General features: G+C 43.6%; 1 protein-coding gene across 1 annotated transcript in view; it reads left to right on the top strand.

Moving 5' to 3' along the window:
• The first annotated feature begins 2,297 nt into the window (after positions 1 to 2,297).
• arhgef28a (Rho guanine nucleotide exchange factor (GEF) 28a) overlaps positions 2,298 to 17,695 on the top strand; it is a 33,518-nt gene continuing 18,120 nt past the window's right edge. Inside the window, exons 1-9 of the mRNA XM_068334305.1 lie at positions 2,298 to 2,972; positions 4,780 to 4,834; positions 10,031 to 10,178; positions 10,253 to 10,624; positions 12,735 to 12,924; positions 13,110 to 13,299; positions 13,844 to 13,919; positions 15,106 to 15,146; positions 15,260 to 15,332. Of these exons, the coding sequence (XP_068190406.1) occupies positions 4,802 to 4,834; positions 10,031 to 10,178; positions 10,253 to 10,624; positions 12,735 to 12,924; positions 13,110 to 13,299; positions 13,844 to 13,919; positions 15,106 to 15,146; positions 15,260 to 15,332 (1,123 nt within the window). The 5' untranslated portion in view covers positions 2,298 to 2,972; positions 4,780 to 4,801. The remainder of the gene's footprint in view (positions 2,973 to 4,779; positions 4,835 to 10,030; positions 10,179 to 10,252; positions 10,625 to 12,734; positions 12,925 to 13,109; positions 13,300 to 13,843; positions 13,920 to 15,105; positions 15,147 to 15,259; positions 15,333 to 17,695) is intronic.

Here is a 17,695-nt window from a genome sequence, read left to right as displayed (position 1 = left end):
AATTACTGATTAATTCCAGAAGAAGTTATTATCTTTGGTCAAAATATTAATTACATTCAGTCATGCATCTATTGCATCATTCAAAAGCATAAACATGACATTAATCTTATTGTTATCTCAGTATTTTAATGCTGTGAGAATTCTGAGGTGAAGATGTAAGCGTTTCAGCATGTTTCAATTTGATCTGTTTAATTTAGTATTCTTGGGCCAGAAACAGCCGCTAATCATTTCCCAATGAGGTGATTGGACTTGTGGGGTGAACAGGTTACTATCAGACTTTTTTTCTGTTGAGACTGTTTTCATTATCTCCCCGCTGTGGGACGAATACAGGTATATCTTACTACATCCCTGGATGCCTACAGGTTGTATCCATACTGTGTATCCGAGATGAAGTAAATACACAAGGAAGTAAATACATAAGATTAAAATTTATGCTATAACCGATGTGGATGTCATGTTGCGACGCATGTACTGTGTTTTTTTTGAGGGACAAACTGAATTAAAGCGGACTCATATGGCGTGTCGTCCATAAAGCCTCCACATGGTGGCAGTATTGTACGCCGCTTCTCTTTTTACTCATTGACATACTTATGCCAGTAGGTGGCGCCACAGTTTTATAGATAATGAATCATACTACTCAGGTCAGGAGATGGGCTCCGACAGTGGTTTGAAAAGTGGGGTTCCCCTGTCACCCCCAACCCTCAGAGGACCTTGATTGGGTTCCAGGAGGATGATTTATTCTTAACTTCATTTAATCTATATCAGACATCTAATATAACAATGACAAAATGTTTGGGTATTTTAGTAAAATGGGAGGTGCTATGGGACAGAATATAGAGGGAAATGAAGCGAGAAAGCCCCTATACATAACCTCAAACTGCTGAGTGTGTTAAAATGGTTGCAGCCCATCAGCTGTGACCTCGTTGTCAGTCTGAGGGATAAGTCTGGGAAGTGGAAGAGTGGGAAAATCTTCCTCCCGCTTCCTGTTCAAGTCCAACATCTGCGTTGACGTCTGTGTCTTCTTATGATCCAGAAGGACCAAAGATTTCCATCCGACCAAAGGAGCATTAAAGAATACCAATGGTCTGGACTTTAGTATCCGACATGCATTTTGATTTGAAACCCTCTCTGTCTTGGCTTTCGGAGCTGCTATGTAAGTGCATGAAATAAAGTACATGAACACTTACATGAAACAGAATTATCCCTCTCCTCCCTGTTATTGTTGGCCCACTTTATGGCTACAGTTCAGTTTTGGTGTCTATAATCATATAACAAATCACACATATAATACATTTTATTTAATAGGAGAGTTGCTCATTTTCACTGCTTAAAACTACAATTACAGCAGTTTCATGATGATGCAATCCATAATAAACTTAACAGAGGCCCTGTGAAGTCAGTGAACATACCTTTGTGAAGGCTGCTAACATAAGCTGCTATTAGTTCGTCACCATACCAGCTGAGTGGGGCTGTCATCGGTTGAACAGGTAAAACCCTGAAGGCGTGGCCCTGTCAGTCAGGTGTCAGGTTTGAATGACGAGGAGGGAACTGAATGTCAATCTTTCTTACAGGAGTTTTTTTTTTATTTTTAAAAGGTATATATGTTGAAGGACAAAAAATAAATGTTTATTGGTTTGAAATTCAATTGTAGTTAAAACTGAGATTAAATAATCCTGAATCCTGCTGCTCCACCCATGAAGAGCTCCATTCTGAGGGTCCAAACTGAACTAAGGTGAGGTTAAACATGCCCCCACCTTTACGCCATCTTTATTTGAATTCAAGAAACTAAAAAAAGGGTCACTTTTGGCAACTTTTTTGAAATTTTATTTAAAATTGTGATACTTGTTTTGTTGTTATACCCATGAAGAACGTTTGTGTTTGTGCATTCAACCGATCGGGTAGGTTTATCGTTTATTCTGTTGGCTTCTACCTGTCCACAAAAGTACAGGTTGTATCCAGAAGTCACTCAGAGAACTCATGCCAGAACCCAAACCATTACTGCTTATCAAACGTTACATCATTGCCTCCGGGTGTAGAACATGGAACGAGATGTCACCATGATGCATCGCCTCGCCGGTATCTTCCTCACATCTGTTCAGCTGCCCTTGAACCTGAAAACAAATTCCCGGCACTTGGAATCTCTTGTTTAATATTTTATGAATACTAAATATTTATTTTAAAATACCTAAAACAAAAATAACCTCCAAATAAATACTTTAAATTCCTAGAGCTTGATCCAGTTGTTTAAAGTAACAGAAAATCGTGTGTTTTTTCTCATGTCCCTTTTAGTTTTTAGGGGCAAATTGTCTTCTATTGTTCATGCCTTAGAATCAACATCTGTGTGTAGATGCAACTCAAAATTTAATATCTATTTCTTTGCTCCAAGATCCACCCATGTAGAAAATTCCATCAAAATCTGTCAGCAAATTTTTGAGATATCTTGCACACAAACAAACAAGTAGATTACAGCAGCTCAGAAATGACATGATGTTCCTTTAGATTCTTGATGGAATACTATTTGCTGGACCATGCAGGAAATATATTCCATCAACACATCTCAAACTGGTGTGATGAAACTTTTTTGGGGCACAAAGGGATGGTTGCTGCCTCCCTCCAGAGGCTCCAGTCCCCGCAGCCCGGTGCGTGAGGGGCTGGACCGGGAGACGCCCGCGGAGGGGAGAAAACGACTCCGGCGACACCTGCGAGCAGAACGACCTCTGTCGGAGCCGGGAGACGGATGAAGCCGGGCTGAAACATGGAGTTGGAAGCATTAGGAGTCGCCTCGAATTAAAAAAAAAAACAGAACAAAAAAAAAAAAAAAAAAAAAAGCCAAGCCGCGGAGAAACTTTTCCATTTGGATAAAGTCGTGCGTTCACGACCGGATCGGATCGAGTTCACCACCACCACCACAACAACCCCTCCACCCACCAACCCACCCACCGGGAGAACCGGGAGAGACGACGGAAGGGAAGGTAACACCGAGAGGATTCATCTGCAACCCGGCGTGGAAGCCACGAAGAATACGCGATCATATTATCGCGATAATTATCGCTTTACGCGCCGCGTTACCGATTTCCAGCCGATCGAGCGCTGATGCGTTCACTGGTAAAACGTGGCGACTTGGAAACTCTTTCATACTTTGTTCTGTTGGGCTCCTTTTATACTCTGCTGCATTCAAAGACTGTAGGAGTTCTACAGGAGTTCTAGAGCGTTAAAATCTCCTAGAATGTCACGTTCGGGCGCGGATAATGTCTATTTTACTGTTTTAAAAAACCCGTTTCCACATCTTTACGCGAGTGTTTACAAGTATACCGGTTTATCCGGTGGCTTAACCGCTTTTATGGTGTGTGTAAAAACATGTGTGGGTATTTTGTGACTCTCTCAGTGTGTTATATCTAAATCCGTCATGGTGGACTAATTAGATCGACTGATAGAAGGTTTAACACCTTTATATATAAAAAAAAAAATCACATGATGTCATCAGGAGCGACGAGTTCCAAATGCGTTAAATTGTAATCCCATCACCCCCCCCCCCCCCAATCCACAAAAACAACAGAAAGGGACACCTTCCAGCAGCCAGGCCGCAGCCTGTCATGTGAGAGGAATTTGATTATTCAATCACGCATCACCTGAAAAATGTCGAGGGACGACAGGAGCGACCGGCTGGAAATATTTGCATCAGGCGTTCAGAGCCGTCAAAATGACTTTCCCAAATGTTTTTTGACAGGGTGCCTTCCCTCGTTATGTGTGATCTCTTTTCTCACGCTCCGACCTGGTGTGTGTGTGTGTGTGTGTGTGTGTGTAGGTGTGTGTGTGTGTGTGTGTGTGTGATTGTCAGGTCAGGTTTCTGCCTCACATGTTGGGACGATGAAGTCAGAATCTGGGTTCTTCCTCTCCTCTGTGTTCGGGTGGTTGTGGGTTGTTTTTTGGGTCCGGATCATCTCCCTGGCTCAGATAGTGTCTTCTAAACCTCTTGTAAACAAGAATATTGATCTCAGGGCGCAACCTGCCAATCTAGAACAATGTCTGCTCGTCAGTACGACAGGTAAAGCCTCTCTGGTTTCTCTTCATAATGGGGTTAAAACAGAGATGGACGCCCTGGCCTGTGGCAGCAGTCCCTTTGGACTCTATCAGCACGCAAACGTGATACTTATATTATTGTTTAGAACCCAGAGAACATAAGTCTGAGTGTTTCAGTGGACCTGCTGCAGGAACACGATCACGATGCTGGACTACTTTATAGTTCATGGCTTCAAGTAAACGTTGGGTTTAAATCATATTTAGAGCCTTCAGTTGGAAGATTTGTGCAAAAATTACAAGATTATTTTTGCTCTATTGGTATTAGTTCTTCTTGATTGATTTTTTCCCCAGATTCTTCTTATCCCTGATCAAGAGCATCACTAACCGATTGGGCTAGTTAGTGTTTAGACAAACAGCTGACACCTCCTTAAAGTCATGCACTATTCACCTTCTGATGAAGTCACGGCGGATCGGGTGTGTCCCGATGATACGGTTACCCTTTCCGTCGTCATTCGCTTTGCTCCCGTTGTCGAGGCTTCGTCCACGCAGGTGGACGCCTCCGTCACCTGAAGGGCGTGACCAAGAACGTCAATGAAAGACTGTTCACGCCTTAACGTTCCCCCAGAAGGTGACCTCAGGTTGTTGTGTTAAAGGTTTCCAGCATTCAGACTTTCAAATCAGATGTCACAGGATGTAAAATACTTGAAATGTGTTTGTTCTGTCGTAATGATGCGCTAACACGACTGTTTACTCCCCCAGGTTTCTGGTTGATGGGGAGAAAATGGAGGTGAACCAAAGAGAAGTGCCTCTATATGTGAGTATCTGTGTTTTTCTCAGGTGTGTGACTGTTGTCGTTTGCAGGGCGGTGTTTGGGTGGACAGATGAACTTTCCTCAATGGGTTTTGCACCCTCTATTTCTTCCCTCCATCCGTCCCTTCTTCCTTTCTCAGAGCAGCCTCTCTGTCTGTTTGGAAGCTGACTATTAAGCCTCCTGTTGCAAGCGAAACCCAATCCAGGAGGGCTTCTGTCCCCGGGGAAGCCGGGCCTCACGCGGCCCGCTTAGCAAATTTGCGACTTCCACAGCGATAGGAAAACGGTTTTGTTGCTCGGTGCCGTAAGGAGTAGCAGGGTTTGCTAATGTGAGCATTTCTTCTCCTCTACTTTCATTTCTTCCATCTGCCTTCCTTTTCCCCTCCAGTCCTCGATGCCGCCGCCTCCCCCCCTCCCTTATGGGAGCCTGGGTGGGCCAGGCACTGAAGCGTTGCCAGATTTCTGGTAAGCAGAGTGTCTGCTTGTTTTGCTGTGTCACCAGTTTCAGATGGGGGCGGGGGGAGGGCTCCTCGTCGTTTGCCTCCCCTCGCTCACAGAGGCTGATTGAGGATTGGTCTGAAGCCCAGGCATGTGAATCATTACGGGCTCCGCCATTTACACGAACACCTCTCCATGAAGAGGAAGTGGCGTCTCCGCCCTCTGAGGTCACGACTCAACAGGAGCAAACCCTCGCCGCTGAATGAGATCCAGATTTCAATGGCGGGCTTTGTGCGTGCGAGCTGCTGTCACATAAAGGCTGTTATTGTAACACCCTTATTAAAGTGTTATGGCGCACCTCAGCACGCACAACACAGCGCCGGGCCCATAGCATGTACTGTTTGGTTGGATCAATGGATAAACGGTGGCATTGAAAGGGAGGCAGAAAGTTTGGGAGTTGCTGTGTTTTGGGAGGTTTTATGGAGCGCCAGCGCAGGACTCCATGTCAAAGTGATTCTGTTCAGCAAGGTGTTAAAGAAACTGGCCTCCCTCCTGTGAGAACATCGTGTTCATGTTGGTGTGATGTCATGTTAGATGTTCACATCTGCTGCGAGAGAGAAACGTGAAAAACTAGAGTAGTAGGCAGGAGAGAACATAGTCTATCTAAGAAGTCTGCCCCTAAAGGCTGATGTGGTGTGTTCTGACCCAAGACCAGTCAAATGTCACGGAAATCTGTTCTGTAGTTTTTGAGTAAGCTAACTGACTGTCCGACCAAACAACCAAGCAGGTAACGGACGAACCATCCAACCAAGGAAGCATCTAATGGACCAACCAACCAACCAACCAACCAAACAAACAAACAAACAAACAAGCATCTAGTGGACCAACCATCCAACCAAGGAAGCAGCTAACAGACCAACCGACTGATCAAACAAGCAGCTAACTAACTGTATGTCTGAGCAAACAAGCAGCTAATGGACCAACCTACCAACCAACCAACCAACCAACCAACCAACCAACCAATAAAGCAGCTAATGGACCAACCTACCAAACAAGCAAGAAGCTAGGGGACCAACCAACCAATTGACCAACCAACCCAGACTATTTATAGAATATTCCAACAACTTTTGAACAGGGATTCATTACTTGACTTCCTGACTTTTTCCTCAGTACCAAAACAAGACTTTTTCATTGTGAATATATTAACATAATGTTAGCATTTAGCAAGTCCGCGCCTAAATTCAGTCTCCCACAGGACAGCTATACCCAAACGGACCTAGATTAGCTTCATTCTTGTTGTATTGTATCTGAATGGTGTGATTGCGACACTTATCGCGGTGCTCTTTGGAATGAGGTGCCTCAGTGTTGTGGTCTAGGTTTCTTTTTCCTTCTTAAGTGCTGTGGTGATTGTTTGCCATGTTTTTCACACGCCAAACCCACACGAAACTTCACCCCGCTGCCCGTTTATTGACATATGATAAGCCGGTCTGTCATAAAAGGAGGGGGAAAAAATATTCTATTTGAGCAAATTGTTGTGTTCTCTCATAACAATGACTTTCTCACTTTGGCCAGAGTGAAGTCTAAGTTGGTCTATGAATAATGAATAATTTTAGCACACTTTAAGAACAAAGTGTGCTCCAGTTAGTATTATTGTTATCAGGCCACAGGGAGTCTACACTTGAAATGGCACCACTCCAGAGCTGCTGACAGCTTTTACTGACAAGATATTATTACCCAATTTGTGCATCAGATTAAATGAAAGGTGTATCATCAGCGTATGAGAAAAGGCCTGAGGCGCAATGCTAGCTGTCATCCTTAATTCTCCTGTTAGCTTCTAGTCAAATATTCCAAGTGCATTAACTTTGAAACATTCTTACGGATTTGAAAAAATCTTTTCTTGACACATGAGCTGCTTTGAATGTTTATGAAAATGATGGAGCATGTGGAAAGCATATTTATCCAAGCTTATGCCTTTCCTAAACCCTCTGTTTGTATTTGATCGAAGCCAAACCAATCATTTTTAATGATTCATTGCGATCGGTCTTCTTTTTCGTTTCTTCACATGAGGATTTCAGCACTCCTCTTCGTTTGGTAACCCCTGGCTATTCAGGCGGCTGTGTTGTTTTCTCCGCTATTTCATATTTAAAACAGAAGAAGATACTCCCTGCTGACGTCGACCTGTTACCGGAGCTGTTTTTGTTGTTGGAGTGGCAGCGATCCCCTGACGTCACCTACGTGTAGCACTCAGGAGATCATAGCAAAGAGCTCTAAAGCTGATGACTGCCGGTCTCCTGGAGACCACATGCAGCAGATCTGAGGCTGTTTTTCCTTTCTGAATGGACAACAATATGAGGAGATTATAGAATCAGGTAACTGGCCTATCCTAGGTTTTGGTTTTCTAATGAAGCCAAATATTAAGAGTCACATTCTTGTTCCATCTGAAGATAATCCGCACATTACTGTCGACTTGATGCTCAAGCTCCATAATTAACATCTTATGCCTGACCTTAAACCTGTCCATATGGGAGGCACGAGATTGAACCACAGAACGTTGAATATTTCATCATCACTGGATCAGGTTGTGTCATGATTAAGCTCTGGGTAGAAGGCAATAGATCACATCCATATGACGTGTAATTGCCAGCCGTCCTTCGTCCTCCTCCCCTGAGGCGAAGGAGCTGCAGGTAGACTCAAGAAAATTCTGTTTGATTGAATTCTACTTGTGTAAATCAGTATTATCCATCATATAAGAACTACAGCTCCTCCTCAGAGTCCACATGGCACAAAAAATACTGTATATCAAAATATTCTCCTCCATGACCTTCAAGGAAATTTGAGTGCATGATTGTAAGGGAATAGAACACGTTAGAGCTCCTACGGTCCTGATGTATCACAGCATCGAAAAACTTGCTGCATTAGATCATTTTCCCTAAAACTTCAGCACAACAAAAGAATTTCAGCTCATTTCAAAACAGATATTGATGCCCTGTGTCTCTTCAGCTTTATAAGAAGTCAGCAAAGCTCCACAAAACAGTGAGCAGACATCTTATCTTTTTTTTGCTAGGTGGAAAAACAAGCAGCGATAACATTAAAAGTGTAAGTGGCACTGCTGCGAACCACTTAACGCGAGCTACAAGCTGAGAAACTGCAGCCTGACTCAGACCTCCATTATCAGTTCCAACCAAACAGCTTGCCAGCACATTTTACCTTTGGACCGTCATGGACTGGACTTAAGTCCCAGCTCTTAAAAGCTCCAGGGGTCAAGGGGCGAAGCAAATAAAGGGGAGGCTGATATCAGGTTGCATTCTCAGTCAGAATGCTAGACTTTATGCTAGTGCTGTTATTGATCGCTCTCTCCTTATGAGCTTTAGTAGAGAAAACCTTCTGCATGCAAAGATGCATTTAGAAAATACTGGAATCTTTAGTCAGGATCAGAATTACTTGTTTTTTGCAATCCCGTTTTTTGTGACCACAAATGAAACTGATAAAACTTCACGTTTTATTTGGATTCCATTTCTTTAAAATTACTTGCGTGTGAACATTTTTTGGGAAGTGGATATCAGTTTGCTTATTAGTCATATTCTCTTATCTAGGACATCCTGTGAGAAGGCAGGGATATTCCATCGTGCAGAATGAAAGTGCAAAAGTGGGAAGTGCTACAACTACAGAGTGACGATGGCTTTTTGCAGTGCTGGTTGCTGTTTGGCAGTGTGTGTGTGTGTGTGTGTGTGTGTGTGTGTGTGTGTGTATAGCAAGTACATGTTTGCACACAAACATAAATCTTTTATCTTAGGAGACAATGATGTATGTAATGTTTAATCCATACACAACCCAAAATATAAAATCCAAATGAATGTCGTATGTTTTTAAGCTTCAGTCCTTTGTATTTAGCTGCTCTTCTAAATTGTCATTAAGACTAAGTCTTTAGTGTGTTGAGAAATCTCCAACTATAGCGTCAGGTCGCCTGTGGAGAATTTATTAATCTTTGAATTGAAATAAAACCGGACGCTAACATACAGTATGTGTTAGCGTGATGAATGCTTTGACCTCAAGTGTAAATAATGAAGACAAATTAAGGATAACCCCATAAATCACAAGATAGAACCGTAAGCTGAGCACAAGAAAACCGAAGATAAGACTGTTGCACAAGCATGAAGCTCCACACATGTGATCCTTTTTAAAGTGATATCAGGAAGTAAATCTTGTGAGTTCTATATTCGCTAATATTTATGTTTATAGCGGAGAAAAACATCGACTGTGTTTAGTCAGTGACTAAGAGGCATGATTTATTCTCTCCGCGGCTGCTAGCTTTGTTGACCGAATGCTTCGGCCTCCCCCCTGCATCCGTGGAGACGTCTCGGAGGCGGTGAATTTCATTTTGTGTTTGTGTATTTGTGTCATCAGCATCAGTGCTTATAACCCCCCAATGAGGCAGATTCAGGGAAAAAAAAAACTTTATCAGAAATAATGACTCTGATCATGAAGACGAGGCGCGTCGGGGTGCACCTCACCCCCACTGTGAGAGAAGGACTCGTGCTCTTCTGCCTCCCGCCCCTCCCATCCAGTGAACCAGACCTGAACGCTGCCATCGGGTTGATGAGCAAAGACCTTTTCCTTCAAGGGAAAGTTTCACAGTATTTTAGAGCTATTATGATGAACTAACTTATTGCTTGATGATGTATATTTTATATCGATTGTGTGATGATTATTATTACTTTTGTGTGAATTGGAATTCAATGGATTGATTTCCTTCTCGTCTCAGGGACAGGTGGAAGCCCATATAAGCTTAGAATCCAACGCCGCCCCTGAAGATGCAGAGTTTTATGTCGTTATTCAAGGCTCTGGACTCACGCATGTGACGCCGGCAAGAATAGGAGAGGACAGGCTGACCCTCCTCTCCACGGTTCCAGGTATGTCGACCCCCAATGACGCTCGGATCCCTTCCTTTAGCCATCTTTATCCTTATTTTCTATTTGCCTTAAAGGTCACGCGTTCGTGGAAGCCGTCACCGTCACGGCTTACTTTTACGCAGAGGATGAAGTGAAGCCATGCGAGGGTGAAACCTCCTTTGAATACCTCAGCGACATGGCCCAGGAAGTTGCAGAGCACCTGAGCGCCAACAGGGACCAGCTGGGCCCCCGGAGCTACCTGAAAGTCCTGGAGAGGTTTGTCACGTGGACGGCCGACGAGGAGTCCAGTATCGGAGCGTCAGACCACGCCCCGGAGGACGGGCGGCTTGGGGGAAGCTCTGGTGATGAAGCCGATCTCAGGCCGCTGGATGAGAAGATAACGCAGGCCTTTGCCAACATGGATTACCCTCAGCAGTGGAAAAACACTGACAGTCAGCCCAGAGAAGGTAATGAAAAAGAAAGTTTAGCTCACAGGCTGTAGATTTTGAAACCCCTCCAGTGCTGTGTGGCCCTCATACCAGAGGTTATCTATCTATCTATCTATCTATCTATCTATCTATCTATCTATCTATCTATCTATCTATCTATCTATCTATCTATCTATCTATCTATCTATCTATCTATCTATCTATCTATCTATCTATCTATCTATCTATCTATCTATCTATCTATCTATCTATCTATCTATCTATCTATCTATCTATCTATCATTGAAGGTAGAAGACAAGTACAGACCCTTGGTCTTTGGAGATGATGAGTCACGTTGTCTTTAATAGAAAGCCTCAAACACAGTCTTGATGCCAATCCTGTGTTTCAGTCCTCCTTTAAAGAACAGAACCAGCTTGGGGTTAATGTGATTGAGGTGTGTTCTGGTGTTCAGTAGGTTTCAGAGCCGACATGAGACCTGACGGCTCGGCCCGACTCTTTCATCACATGATGTGCAGGACCAGCCAGCCAGTCGGGCAGATAACGGCGTGCTCCAAAGAAGGAGCAATTACTGCCATTATTCCTCGTCCGTCAGATGAGCGTTGTCTCGCAGACCTCCGTGTCTATTAAATCAGCGTCCTGGACCACTCCTTTCTGAGGTCTTGGCCTCAGATATCCTTATTTCTGATGTTCCAGAGAAGTCTTTCCTCATTAGGAACAACAGTACAGAAGAAAACCATCCTGGATCATCTTGTTCTCTTCAGCCCTCTGCTGATTCAGTCATTGTGAACACGCGACTGCAGTTTGTATGTATGTATGCATGTCCCATGGTGTGCTATGTGTCGGCCTGTTCATCGCTGGCATTGTTGCTTGTTGATGTTAAGCTGGAAGGGTATGTTCAATATTCACTCTGGCAAAACCAGATTGAAGCTAATGGCGCCATTCGAGAACAGGATGACCTCAGTTCATCTCAGGGCTCCTGGAACAAAATTGGAGGGAAATGAAAGAATAAAAGTCGAATTCTCCTGCAAATTGTTTTTGGATTTCAAAGATCTGACCAAAGCAACGCTCAGCTCTCACCTGGTTTATACAGGGAGGGGGGGGAGGTCCGAAGATGAAGCACCTCTGGCCATCTTTAAAACCCCGTTTCATCCCGTTCTTACTAAACAACATGGGGTCTCACAGAGGCTTTCCTCTGACTTGTGCTGCTGCTGTGATACTTACACACATCGGAACAGGATTGTTTTTGTGTAGTCTTTACGTTTCGTACACATGAGCCCAAAGGCAACGGGTGCGCCAGGTGTCGGCGCAGTTATGCATCCAGTTTTTCTAGGTAATAATATATTTCAGAAACTACGCCTCGCATAGCTGAGCCCTTCATTCCTTCCTCCATAGGAACACTTTGCTCTTCTTGCATTCCGTATATAAAGGGCGGATGATCTTCACAGAGCTGAAAATGTGTAAAGAATAGCGAGTAGCGGTCACTGTGAAGGTTCTATTAGTAGAACACAATCTGACTTGACGTGGATCGATCCCGAGGACGTCGATATTTGGGAGTTTATGGTAAGAATATACGGGAAATACCGGCTGATGACGATGTCTGTTTTTTCTTGAGGTTTTTCCTTTACACAATATTAGTCGATATTAGATATTATCCTTTATAAAATTGCGATCAGATTTTATTGAATTTTTTTCAAAAATTTCAGAATTTATTTTATTTATTTACCACCTCAGAATTTATTTACCAGATTTTTTTTTTTGCTTTTGTGTGGAGAATGATGTTTGGAGAAGAATTCTGGTGACCTGAGATCTCCCACAAAATGAAGTCTAGTCAGGATTAAAATGATATTCCAGATCTGGTGATTCTGGATGTTCAAATTTATAGTAAAACTTGGAGAAAAACTTCTTTATTTTGGCATCATATTTGACAGATTTTCTGAACTTGAAGAAAAAAAAGAATTATCAATGATTTTAATGTGAATCTAAATACTAGGAACAGCTTTTCATGGGGAAGGAGTCTTATAAGTGTGTCAAGATGTGTTCATTTATTTGATGTATTCATTTATTTGAACTAGACAAGTCTTGTCCGTAGAAATCTGATGTGGTTCATTTGATTCTTTATCTCTGCAGCTGCGGAGCTTCAGCCTAAAGAAACCCTCCTTCACCTGTCGGTGCGTTTGGATTTGATCCATCTGTCCCGTTTCTTGATCCACCAACCGAGAGGCCAGAGGGCCTTGACTTCACCCAATCAGGAAGGAGACACGCCCCTTCAGCTGGCACAGAGGGAGGAACGACATGAGATGTTCAGGGTTCTGACGACGTAAGGCCGAAAAATATAACACAAATAATGAATAATACATCCGCTATTCTTTTTCATCCTAAATGGAGCTCATGCTGCTATGCTAGTACTAATATGGTGGAACAGACTTAGCTTTAAAAAGCTAACTAACGGGTCATGACATCTAATTGATAAGACTGTGTTTATATTCTCCGTCTCGTCTCCAGTCCTCCGGGCCCCGCAGTCGGCCCCGTTCCAGGCGTGTGGTGCTTGTGGTCCGATAGCTCCTCCATGCTGAGGTTTTGTCCCGGGACGAACTCCCTGACCCTGACCATGAAGCAGATGCCCGGCTTCTCCCCTCAAGACGGCATCACCATCCTCCGAAACAAACTAGGAGACCACCGCATCCTCAAACTGGTGAGAGGAAACGGAAATCACCTGCACCTCAGGTTCTCATCGTGGCTGGGGAATATTCCCATGCTGCTTTGTGCACCATGTCAACGCGCCGTCGCCTTCCAGATAAGGCCAGACGCTGAGGTTTCGTTCGGACTTATGTAAACAGTCAACCCTTGACTCTCATACCCTTTAACGCACAATCAGACGCTTTGATAAGAGTTGAGCAAGTCAAGGCAAACAAAGCCCTGCAGTTATTACAGCCTGTAAATCAGAGGGCATGAGAATAAGATTTAAGGACAGGCAGGTCAGGATGGAGCGGCGTTACGTGATGCTTTGAGGTGATCTTTATTGTGGGATGATGAGGAAACTTAATAAAGTCTATTTCCTGTTATTTAAGATAAGATATTCCTTTATTAGTCCTACAGTGGGGGGAATTTCCTTTATTGTGGCAGCAGAAACATTATCAGAGGGTCCATTACAAGAGATCTAGAAAGTGTGAACACTTAACAAATAAGATAAATAATAAAAAAGTAAAGTGTTCTAATTTCTGAAGTTTCTCTTCCAGATCAATGTGCTCAAAGCTGACAGCGAGGCAGAAGAGAGGGACGAGATGAAGGATGAGTTCCCCCCCAGGAGTAACGGTGAGGTGGTTTCATTTATCACCTTTAGAGGCCGAGATGCATCACGTGATGTCTGTTCCTCATTCAGTTGTTAAAAACAAGAAATTTAATTCATGTAGTACCTTCAAATTGAGAAGAAGTAAATCTTATAATGTAATAAATAGAAAATAAAATAAATCCTATTAAACTGAAGAAACAGAAGAAAACCTCACAGGTTCTTGACACAGGCTTCAATTAGAGTAATGATCAGATGTGTGCTGCATGTGTTTACCCATGATGCACCTATGATACCTTACCGGAGTGCTGCTGCTGTCACATGGCTGTCCCAGATGTGTAATATGAGCCTCAAACAACACACACACACACACACACACACACACACACACACACACACACACACACACACACACACACACACACACACACACACACACACACACACACACACACACACACACACACACACACACACACACACACACACACACACACACACACAAAGGCTCACAGATGAAGTCGCATCTGAAATTATTAACCCATCTGGAAAATTGATTGGACAATTAATCCTGTAATTCATTCATGAAGCGGCTGCTGACTTTTATTGTTTTATGTCAGATTAAATAATCTATTTGCGTTATGAGTTGTTTTTTTTGTCAAGCAAACATTTGTACAGTTGGACTTCCATCACCTGCAACCTAAAGAGACCTCTTCTTCTTCTAAGGAGACTAAAAAAGAACAAACCTCTCCACACAGGCGCCGTAAAAGGAAATCTCACCTGCACACACACTCCCTTCTTCATGCAGAGTACACAGAAATAATTAGCAGGCAGATTGTGTGTTACTTTTTTCCCCCTGAGGTGATCAGGCCGGGCCGGCGTGCACACACGCAGTCGCTCTCATTTACCTGTGGTAACCATAGAGATGGCAGATGGCGGTATCGACTCATAAAGGGAAGCAGGAAGTGTATCTCCGTATTGACCTCAACCCCGCTCTGACTTCAGCGGCCGCTTTATCTTCTCCAATTGACGTCGTCTCAGCGGGGAGCTTGTGCTCTTCCCCATGACCAGAACATCTCATTGGACACTTTTCCAATAATAGACACACATCTAGAGCCTCTGATTCTTCTTTGGAGGAGGAGTAGAGGAGGAGGAGGAGGAGGAGGATATGTCATGCATTAACTTGTGGTTAAATATTTTTACTTTACACAGACAAGGAGCCTGAAGTGGAAGTGCACACGCTGGTGGACAATGTGAGTCCACGTAGACGTCTGTAATGTCAGTTGTGTGTTTGTAGTTTGTTGCTGGTTTCTTCTGGTTTCACTCGGTTTTTTTTTAACTTGCTTTGCCCCGACTCTGTTTGAAGGTTTTTGGAGAACAGCTCGTTCTGTCTCTGGACGACAGCGATGATGTAGACGAGACCCCGTCCTCATTATCCGGTAAGTCTTCCCATCTCTCGCGTGTCAACGTCAATTTATCTGCAACCACCTCAAGGATTTAAGATTAAAAAAAAGGCTTTATTTGTAGAACATTCTGGCTCATCAGGCGCAGCGGCAACTTCTCCAGAACAAAATACTGTTTCCACTTTTAATATTTTGGAAATAATACCCCAGCATCTGGCTTCAATTGCTGGATAGTAAAATCATATTCAGAGGACTTGATGCTGTGCCCTCAATGCAATTCCTTTCAAGAGGAAGAAAGGGAGGAGGATGAGGAGTGGGGAGCGTAGCATGCCGTGGATCGACTTCTGGTTAAAGGTTTTTATTTTGTGCAGGCATTAGCTAGCAGCTCCATGTGGCTTAAATGATGAGATCGTCATCCATAAACCAAACACAACATATTTGTGGCTGCGCCGAGCAGCAGGGTGTGGGAGCAACACAATGAGCCTCTTGAGAAGCACCGACTGGAGTCATTCTTTTTTTTTTTTTTGCGACCCTGGCACAGGAAGCAGACCCCGAGTTTTTAATCCGATCATCAAAAAATCAATAAGCAGAAAATTTTTTTCTTGCCTGGGGTCGATATCACCGACCGATCGTCCGTCGTCTTGGGGCTGACGCAGGATGGGCTTTCGGCTTTCGGCTGTGACTCAGAGCAGGAATTTGTCCCGTCACTGGGACAAAGACAGGAATGGGGTCAAGCCTGTCCCACTATAGCTCCATCTGAGCCGAGTGATGCTTCTACCCCCCACCCCCTGTCGCCCCCTCCCCGTCTCCCCCCGGACAGTGGGGTTCTGTGCACAGATTTGAAAGGACGATCTAAACAAGCTCAAATGTCGTAGGTTTGCGTAAGCTGGCGTTTGAGGCGGGCCTCATGCCTTAACCTTGACTCGTCTTTCACCACACGGCCGAGCTAACGCAAACACCGAGCGAGTAAAAACTTTGAAGAGGATGCTTACATGGTTCAGCTGTTACCATGGTTACTGTGACAGCTAATTTCCTTGTGTGTTCTCGTGAAAGCTTGAAGAGCTCGTGCTAAACTTTAGAGTGGATTCTGGTGGGCCTTCGAGGAACCGATGGAGTTTGTGACATGAACTGAAGTGTGTTTACGACTGCGTCTCTGTGACTTCGTGATAAGCGACATTCATCCAAAGCCGACTGCAGATCGTCTTCCATCAAAGCCATCAAACTCACCGTTTGAGCTGAATATTTTCACGATGATGAAATCGCCTCCGGTCTGAAGTCGTGGTCGCTCAGATTTACAGCTTTTCCAGATCTGTGAAAGTAATTTTGAACTTTTGTTCTGGTTTTCTTGAGTCGGTGCTGCTTCAGTCCTTCAGCATTCTTGTTTTATTTGAAAAAAGTGTGTAAAACTGTGTGCACACTGAAAGTTTGACAGCATGGTGCATTCCTCCACGAAGGCAGAACAATCCTCCACATGCCAGTCTGAAACAAGCCCCACCTCTCCCAAAAGTTTGATTTTTGCAAAGTTATGAAGTATATCTAAGAAGACTCTCCACCCAGTACCACAAAATAAATAAATAAATAAAATCTGTCCCTTTATCCAGATGCACACAGACATTTAATGGGGTCTTTCCTGGACTGTGTGTCATCCTTCCACTCAGGTTTTGTGGAAATCCATCCAATCGTTTTTCCATAATCCTGCTGACAAGCAAACAAAGAACTAAACGAAAAAGAAGCGAGACTGTAACTCCCTCGATGGAGGTGATCCAAGTTCACCGAGAGACATATGCAAAAAAACAAAACAAAAACAAAACACCCATATGAATATAATTAATGCATATCAGAAGCATGCATCGCATGTTTTGCAGTCCATACTAATGGTTCTCTGTGTGAGAGCGGCCGGGAGGAAATGCCTCAGTGATGCCCAGGATTTCCCTTACATTAGTGAGAGCATGGCCGCTCCAGACATCAAAGTCTGGCTAGAAGGAGGAGAGAACCTCAAAAATGGCTTCTCCTGAAGAGACCAGGTTTTCCACATCAGTCGGAAATACCAACCGTCACTTAACTGGACATAAACTCTACATATACTGGAGATATACTAGACACATACTGGACATATATGGTACATTTACTGGACATGTGCTAACGTGTGCTCAGTGCTAACATACACAACGATGCTCCTGTAGCACACTTAAGGTTATCAGGGAATAATTACGTTGTGCATGCTATCATTATCATGCTATCAACATTGTGCAGTTGATTGGTTTGGTGTGATGATAGGACGTCGTCACCAGGGTTGTTGTAACGGGTCTGATTTAGTGATAATAATATAAACCAGTTTTATAAGAGTTTGCACATAAAAGATAGGAAATACAGTAGATAAACACACAGTCGATAAACCA

This window comes from Antennarius striatus, chromosome 15, assembly GCF_040054535.1.
Source record: "Antennarius striatus isolate MH-2024 chromosome 15, ASM4005453v1, whole genome shotgun sequence".
NCBI classification, from domain to species: Eukaryota; Metazoa; Chordata; class Actinopteri; order Lophiiformes; family Antennariidae; genus Antennarius; species Antennarius striatus.
The sequence above is the reverse complement of the archived record's forward strand: the minus strand, read 5'-3'. Positions and strand labels throughout refer to the sequence as shown.